Here is an 8,001-nt window from a genome sequence, read left to right as displayed (position 1 = left end):
TTTGCAAAGAAAACAAATCCTTATCAGCAGGAGCTTTTGTGTCAGTTAGGCTCCACTTTAGCATTCAAGACACTAGTTTAGTCTTTCAGACACACTTTCTACTGCCGTTAAACTTTTACCGTTAAAGTCCGAAGCGCCGGATGTTTACAAGGTCTGGGCGAGACGCCTTCAAAATAAAAGCACTAAATATCGGTCTCCTTAATATATAACAAATTAAATAAAAGCCTGGCTTTAAATAACGTTAATGAGAAAACAAACATAAAAACGCATTGATAGAAATACTCATATTAAAAGGTAATTTACAATTTCCATTTTTATTTTATTTTTTTCGAAAATTACGTCTTATTATTATTATTATTATTATTATTATTATTATTATTATTATCATTATTATTATTATAGAGAAAATCCCACAGTTTTTAATGCCGATCTTGTCATTTTATTTAGTTTTTATCAGCTACACCTTTAGATTGGGCCGTGAAAATATTGTCAGACATTAAACCGGTCGGCGGTTCAGAAAAGGTTGGGGAATCACTGATTTAACCCCTTCTGGCTGAATTACCGTCTGATTTTTTGCCTGTGTGTTTTCTACCGCGCCAGGTCCTCATGACAACCCTGGCGCTGGGAAACGCTCCCCCCTAGAACAGAGAAGACAAGCGTCGGCTTGTTCCAGTGATCCGTCTGTCTGTGTGTGCAGGATTAGTGTCCGTGAGTTTCTGTTTATCTCTATATCTTTATGGGGGACCAAAAATAAAAATAAAAAACGACCTAAACTGCGTGAGAAGCTGCGTGATTTAAGACTCATTAATCAGGGTGAAACCACCGTTCTAGTAGCAGAATTTGGTTTTTGTCGGGTTTCAGTCGCAAAAGTTACCCTCGTACTGTGTTCGGGTCAAAATGACCTAATTATCCTTCTTTCCTCCTGCTCTCTCCTTCCTTCTTCCTTCCTCTTTTCTCCATTCCTTCCTTCTTTCCTTCCTTCTTCCCTTCCTCTCTCCCTTCCTTCCTTCATTCCTTCCTTCCTTCCTCCTGCTCTCTCCTTCCTTCTTCCTTTCCTTCCTTCCTTACTCCTTCCTTCCTTCCTCCCTCCCTTACTTCCTTCCTTCCTTCCGCTCTCTCCTTCCTTCTTCCTTTCCTTCCTTCCTTGTTTTCTCCCTTCCTTCTTTCCTTCCTTCCTCCCTTACTCCTTCCTTCTTCCCTTCCTCTTTCTCCCTTACTCCCTTACTTCCTTCCTTCCTTCCTCCCTCCCTTCCTCCCTTACTTCCTTCCTTCCTTCCTCCCTCCCTTCCTTCCTTCTTTCCTCTTGCTCTCTCCTTCCTTCTTCCCTTCCTCTTTTCTCCCTTACTCCCTTACTTCCTTCCTTCCCTTACTTCCTTCTTTTCTCCTGCTCTCTCCTTCCTTCCTTCCTCGAGGGTTAAACTCTTTTGTCATTGGAGCGTCCCCGTGTTGGTATTAGGGCCAGTATCAGTGTGTGTGTGTGTGTGTGTGTGTGTGTGTGTGTGTGTGTGTGTGTGTGTGTGTGTGTGTGTGTGTGTGTGGAACAGGTTTGGAAAGGAATGCAGGACTTGTGTAATTCGGTTTCAGCTCCAGTTTCAGCTCATTTTCGCTATTGTCACGGAGTCAAAGGCCCGGAGGCCCGAGTCGCTGCCGGGCCTCACAGCTCAGTCACAATCACACACACACATTTCCTCAGAATACGCCGCGGATTAAATCTAATCCAAACAAAACGAGGGCATTACTAGACGACATCAGAAAAGCCAAATGAAACACCACGTCCACCTAAACTCTCCCTCCAGGAAACGGCCCTGAGATGCAACGAGCGGCTTTTCATCGCCATGCGATGTTTAACCCCCCCCACCTCCTCCCAGCTCCACCCTCCTATTCATCACCAGGAGAAAAGCTCATTATTACGGACGCAGCAGAAAACATACAGATGTTAAAGCCCGGTGAAGCTGAAGATACGAACATGACATAATAATAGGAGACATGAACCATGACGGAGGTGGTACAGCAGATGTAGGTGGTGCAGCAGATGCAGGTGGTGCAGCAGATGTAGGTGGTGCAGCAGATGTAGGTGGTGCAGCAGATGTAGGTGGTGCAGCAGATGTAGGTGGTGCAGCAGATGTAGGTGGTGCAGCAGATGTAGGTGGTGCAGCAGAAGTAGGTGGTGCAGCAGATGTAGGTGGTGCAGAAGAAGTAGGTGGTGCAGCAGAAGTAGGTGGTGCAGCAGAAGTGCAGCAGATGTGGGTGGTGCAGCAGATGTAGGTGGTGCAGCAGAAGTAGGTGGTGCAGCAGATGTGGGTGGTGCAGCAGATGTAGGTGGTGCAGCAGATGCAGGTGGTGCAGCAGATGTAGGTGGTGCAGCAGATGTAGGTGGTGCAGCAGATGTAGGTGGTGCAGCAGATGTAGGTGGTGCAGCAGATGTAGGTGGTGCAGCAGATGTAGGTGGTGCAGCAGAAGTAGGTGGTGCAGCAGATGTAGGTGGTGCAGAAGAAGTAGGTGGTGCAGCAGAAGTAGGTGGTGCAGCAGAAGTGCAGCAGATGTGGGTGGTGCAGCAGATGTAGGTGGTGCAGCAGAAGTAGGTGGTGCAGCAGATGTGGGTGGTGCAGCAGATGTAGGTGGTGCAGCAGATGTAGGTGGTGCAGAAGAAGTAGGTGGTGCAGCAGATGTGGGTGGTGCAGCAGATGTAGGTGGTGCAGCAGAAGTAGGTGGTGCAGCAGATGTAGGTGGTGCAGAAGAAGTAGGTGGTGCAGCAGATGTAGGTGGAGCAGCAGAAGTAGGTGGTGCAGCAGATGCAGGTGGTGCAGCAGATGCAGGTGGTGCAGCAGATGTAGGTGGTGCAGCAGATGTAGGTGGAGCAGCAGAAGTAGGTGGTGCAGCAGATGCAGGTGGAGCAGAAGATGCAGGTGGAGCAACAGATGTAGGTGGTGCAGCAGATGTAGGTGGTGCAGCAGATGTAGGTGGTGCAGCAGATGTAGGTGGTGCAGCAGAATTGCAGCAGATGTAGGTGGTGCAGCAGATGTAAGTTGTGCAGCAGATGCAGGTGGTGCAGCAGATGTAGGTGGTGCAGGTATCAGACAGAAAAACATTTCCTTTATGATCACCACCAGCTAACAAACAAGGATCTGTTCTGTCCCTTTGGGTTTATAATTTTACACGTTTCTGAAACCAGGTTTAACTTCAATCTGTTTTAAAAGATTGTTGTCAGGGTTTGAGAGTCAAACTGGACTTGAACTGAAAGTAAAGCAGATAAAACCACAGGAATGTCCCCCCTCCCTTCATCGTGTCCATCGGATTAAACACCAAACATCAAACACTGACAGTAACGATTTCACCCAAAGGAATGAAAAAGGTCATTAGCAGCCAGGTGTTATCAATAAGTTACGTATGATCAACTTTAAAAGTGTGGACTCTTCCATGAAAGGTTTTTTTATGTGGAGGATTCAGGCATGTTGAAACAGTGCTGAGGAGGAAAGACATCAGCATTGGTCCTAAAGAAGCAACTGTCACATCAATCTGGGGAAGGTTTTAAGAACATTTACAGACAGATAATCTTAGAATCAAATCAATCAATCAATCAATTAATCAATCAATTGGTGAGAAAGAATGCTGAACAATAAAAAAAAGCACTCAGTGAATATAGAAACTCATTAGTTCAGTCTCATATCAAATATCAAGCACAGCGGTGGAAGGGAGATGATTTAGGCCCTGTCCCAATTCCCCCACTACCCCTACTTTTCAGCCCTACCCCTACATTTTGCGCGTTCCCGTGAGGGTAGTGGTGTCCCAATTCCTCTTTCCACCTAGGGGTAGTGGCTTAAACGAGGGTTAGGGTGTATAAATCTGGCCCTTCAGAGCGAGGGATTTCCGATCCTCACTAGTTGAACTAGGGCCAGAAAGATTTCCCAGAATGTTTTTCGTCGTCATTTGCGGACTGAATAAAAAAAAAACATGGCGAACATTTCTTTTTTTTTAGTGAATAAAATCAATATTTTGAGTTAGTTTCTGCATAAAAATGCGTTTTGATTACATTTCTAGCGAGAAATATATATTTTACTTTCCTAATATTCACTCAGTGAATGTATATAATCACTCGTTTGCTAGTTGTTGCAAAGATCACGCCAGAATAAAGGCTGATTTATGGTTCCGCGTTACACCAACGCAGAGCCTACGGCGTAGGGTACGCAGCGCCGCGCGCCGTACGCCGTACCCTACGCCGTAGGCTCTGCGTCGATTTAACGCGGAACCATAAATCAGCTCCGAAGCCGACAGGCAGAAATCCCCAAATTTTCGGAGCAAATTTCTTAACCGGCGTAGCTACAACTGTTAGATTTCATCTATTAAACCAACATTTATCTTCTTAAATGATTTATTTCAGCCAGCGGTAATTCTCCACAGAGCTGCAGGTTTCTCCCCGGGATGACGCGCAGGTTGACCTGGCGATCACGTCTGTACGTGAGCTGCTGCTGCTGCGCCACAGGCTCTTATCATCCCCGAAAAAATCCCAGCAAATTTCCTAACAGGCGTTATTTGGATAAACTGAGCCCAGGTTGGGGATCTTAACGGTTACTTTTACCCCTGAAAAAATATTAAAACTTAATAAAGTGGCATATTACCAGCGCTACAGCGGAAATTAAAACAGCTTTTGGCGCTCGGCCTTCCTGATTTGGTGTGAAGTAGGTGTGATTCTTGCTCTCAGGGTCTGGGTCCAGAGTGAATGTAAAGCATGAACCAAAGCAACAAGTACAGAGTAATTTAACACCATAGGACACTAAAAGCTTCCCTGTAAGATTCAAGTCCTCTTAGGATGAAAGTGTTTATTTCTGCCAGGTCCCAGAACAACACATCCTAGAAAACACTGATCTGCCGCTCATTGTTGGTGCATGTGAGGAGCATTTCTTCTGCATGTGTAACATTAGACGGCTTCCTGGGGTCACGGTTGAACAGACTGAACCAGTTTCTAACTCTCTTTGCATGAAAAACCTGTATTCATTAAAGCTTGTCCTGAAGGATCCTCCAAAAACGCAGAAACAGGTTTCACACGGGGCGAGTGGTGCATGAATTGCTGAATTGTGCATCGCAGCTGTGCATATTCAAACTGCCAAACCTTACCGAGGCACTGCTGCAGCCCATAATAACAATTTGCATTTGGCAACGGCCATGAATAGATTTTTGTTCAATCCGTGGTTTATAAGATTCAAGAGGAGAAAACCTGAGTAACCAGCTGCATGAAGACACCAATCACAGGGCTTCTTAAGCCTCTCAATAAAAATAAAGAAGCGTTGAGCAAGAGATTATTGACAAAAACACCACATAAGTACAACTCATGCTGAACCTTTGATGCATAATTGCTGATCTGAGGTCAACATAAAGTCCAACACGTGTTCTCGCTAGGGGTGGGTAAAAATATAGAAAAATCGATGCATCGCAATTATCCCCGCCCTAATTCAATATCGATTGAGCAAAGCCTCTGATCAATTCACCTCCTGGCCAGTGGGGGCGCTGTGCGCAATATTTTCTTATGATTTGCGTTTTGTGGACAGTGGCTGCACGCAACCAAACAACAATAAAATGCAGACGATGGCAAGTGTAAAATCTTTCAGATCAGACGATTATACTCATTTTAAATTCCCATTTAAAGAAGGAACACGAGAAACGGATGAAAGTAGGGTGGTGTGTAAGGGCCTGTCCCAATACTACCACTTCCCCTACTTTTCAGCCCTACCCTTAAATTTTGCGCGTTCCCGTGAGGGTAGTGGTGTCCCAATTCCTCTTTTCACCTAGGGGGAGTGCACATATCGAGGGCGAGTGGTTATGAATCTGGCCCTTCAGAGCGAGGGATTTCAGATGCACCCTAGTTGACCGAGGGCCAGAAAAATTTCCCAGAATGCTTTTCGTCGTCATTTGCGGACTGAATCAAAAAAAAAAAAACATGGCGGACATTTCTTATTTTTTAGTGAATAAAATCAATATTTTGAGTTAGTTTCTGCATAAAAATGCGTTTTGATTACATTTCTAGTGAGAAATATATATTTTACTTTCATAATATTACTTTCATAGAATGTACATAATCACTCGTTTGCCCATTGTTGAAACCTCGCCAGAATAAAGGCTGATTTATGGTTCCGCGTTACACCAACGCAGAGCCTACGGCGTAGGTTACGCGGCGACGCGCGCCGTACCCTATGCCGTAGGCTCTGCGTCGATTTAACGCGGAACCATAAATCAGTTCCTGAGCCGGCAGGCAGTTTTCATTCCGAAGTTTTCGGAGCAAATTTCTTAACAGGCGTAGCTACAACTGTTAGATTTCATCTATTAAACCAACATTTATTTTCCTAAATGATTTATTTCAGCCAGAGGTAATTCTCCACAGAGCTGCAAGTTTCTCCCCGGGACGACGGTGCAGGTTGACCCGGCCGTGAGCTGCTGCTGCGCCCCTGACCGGCGGCTCTTATCATCTCCGAAAACATCAGATTAAATTTCTTAACAGACAAATGACGACGAAACAAATGACGACGAAAAGCATTCTGGGAATTTTTTCTGGCCCTCGGTCAATTTGGATAAACTGAGCCCAGGTTGTGAATCTTAACGGTTACTTTTACGCCTGAAAAAATATTAAAACTTAATAAAGTGGCATATTAACAGCGCTACAGCTGAAATTAAAACAGCTTTTGGCTCTCAGCTTCCTGATTTAAGGGTGGTGCTGAAAGTAGGAGTAGTGGGAGTATTGGGACAGACCCCTGGGAAGATTTCAAGTGTCCTAAAATCTGTGGCTTCTTTTTTTAGGGGTAGTGGTAGAAAGTAGGGCTAGTGGTAGAAAGTAGGGGGTGTATTGGGATTGGCCCTAAGTTGTGCCAGGCAGAACTAAAATACAACACCAACACGACAAACCTGAGGAACCACTTAAGCCGACACCATGCGGACGCAACAAGCTACGGATAAAACTGTTGACCCAAAATAGTTTGCAACTCGACAAAGCCTTTGTCTGCAAACTACGGCTAAGATCTGTCCGCGCACAGAAGATAACGGAGTCCGTCTTCATTTTTAAGAACCTTCGACCGTACAGTGTTGTGGAAAAAGGTTTTAAGAAGATGTTACACACACTTGAACCACAATACGCAATCATGTTGACACAGAACTGTCATGTGTTTTTTTTTTTTACTTTTGTACTACATAGGGATGGGCGGTATGGACTAAAATATTTATCACGATAATTTCTGGCATTTATCCACAAATGCAAAGAAGAAAAACGTTAAACATCAAATAAGTCGTCGCCTTAGCTGGTGATGTTCATGTCTGAGGCAATCTTTGAAATCATCCCAGGTTGCTTTGAGATAACTAAGATAACGTGGACAGAAATGTCTCAGACCACCTTCAAATGCATCCTCAGTAGGCCTGTAGCGAAGCGTTGATGACGTCAACGTCATATTTTGTATTTGACGTCATATTTTGTCGTCGACGCATCGCCAAAACAAACAGTCCTCCAAGTCCTGCAAAAAGCCCCAAAAAACAGCCCTAAGTATGTGAATACTTTAAATTTAGTCCCAAACGCCTTTTGGAGTTGATACCAGACGAGCACAACAGCGATGTTGGAGCATGTAAAGCGGAGCCTCCCCCCCCCCCCGTCTCTCGTGGACAGGACAATAATAATTACAATTATATAATAAAGATAACAAAATAACTGCAAAAACAAACATCACATGATTAAATTATGGTCTGCATCAGCTCCTACATTTGATGTTTTCTGGTCATAACTCCCATTTACCAGCATGAAAAAGTTGATTGCATTGAACTGATGTTTTATATTTGTTTGATACATTATGGTTTTTATTAATCGAAAAACAGAAAAATTACTCGTTAGATTAGTCGACTAATCGATAAAATAATTGCCCAATTTATCGTTTTAATTCTGGGTCTAAACAGGCTCCCAAAAGCCCGGCCGTGAGCAGGGACGAGGTTTGACTCTTCTGTGACGGAAGCGTTGGTGCAGAACAAAAACAT

General features: G+C 44.4%; 1 protein-coding gene across 1 annotated transcript in view; it reads right to left on the bottom strand.

Annotated features, from left to right (window-relative positions):
• palm3 (paralemmin 3) overlaps positions 1 to 7,471 on the bottom strand; it is a 77,477-nt gene extending 70,006 nt beyond the window's left edge. Inside the window, exon 1 of the mRNA XM_061728806.1 lies at positions 7,373 to 7,471. Within this exon, the coding sequence (XP_061584790.1) occupies positions 7,373 to 7,427 (55 nt within the window). The 5' untranslated portion in view covers positions 7,428 to 7,471. The remainder of the gene's footprint in view (positions 1 to 7,372) is intronic.
• Positions 7,472 to 8,001: the final 530 nt, after the last annotated feature.

This window comes from Cololabis saira, chromosome 1, assembly GCF_033807715.1.
Source record: "Cololabis saira isolate AMF1-May2022 chromosome 1, fColSai1.1, whole genome shotgun sequence".
Lineage (NCBI taxonomy): Eukaryota > Metazoa > Chordata > Actinopteri > Beloniformes > Belonidae > Cololabis > Cololabis saira.
The sequence above is the reverse complement of the archived record's forward strand: the minus strand, read 5'-3'. Positions and strand labels throughout refer to the sequence as shown.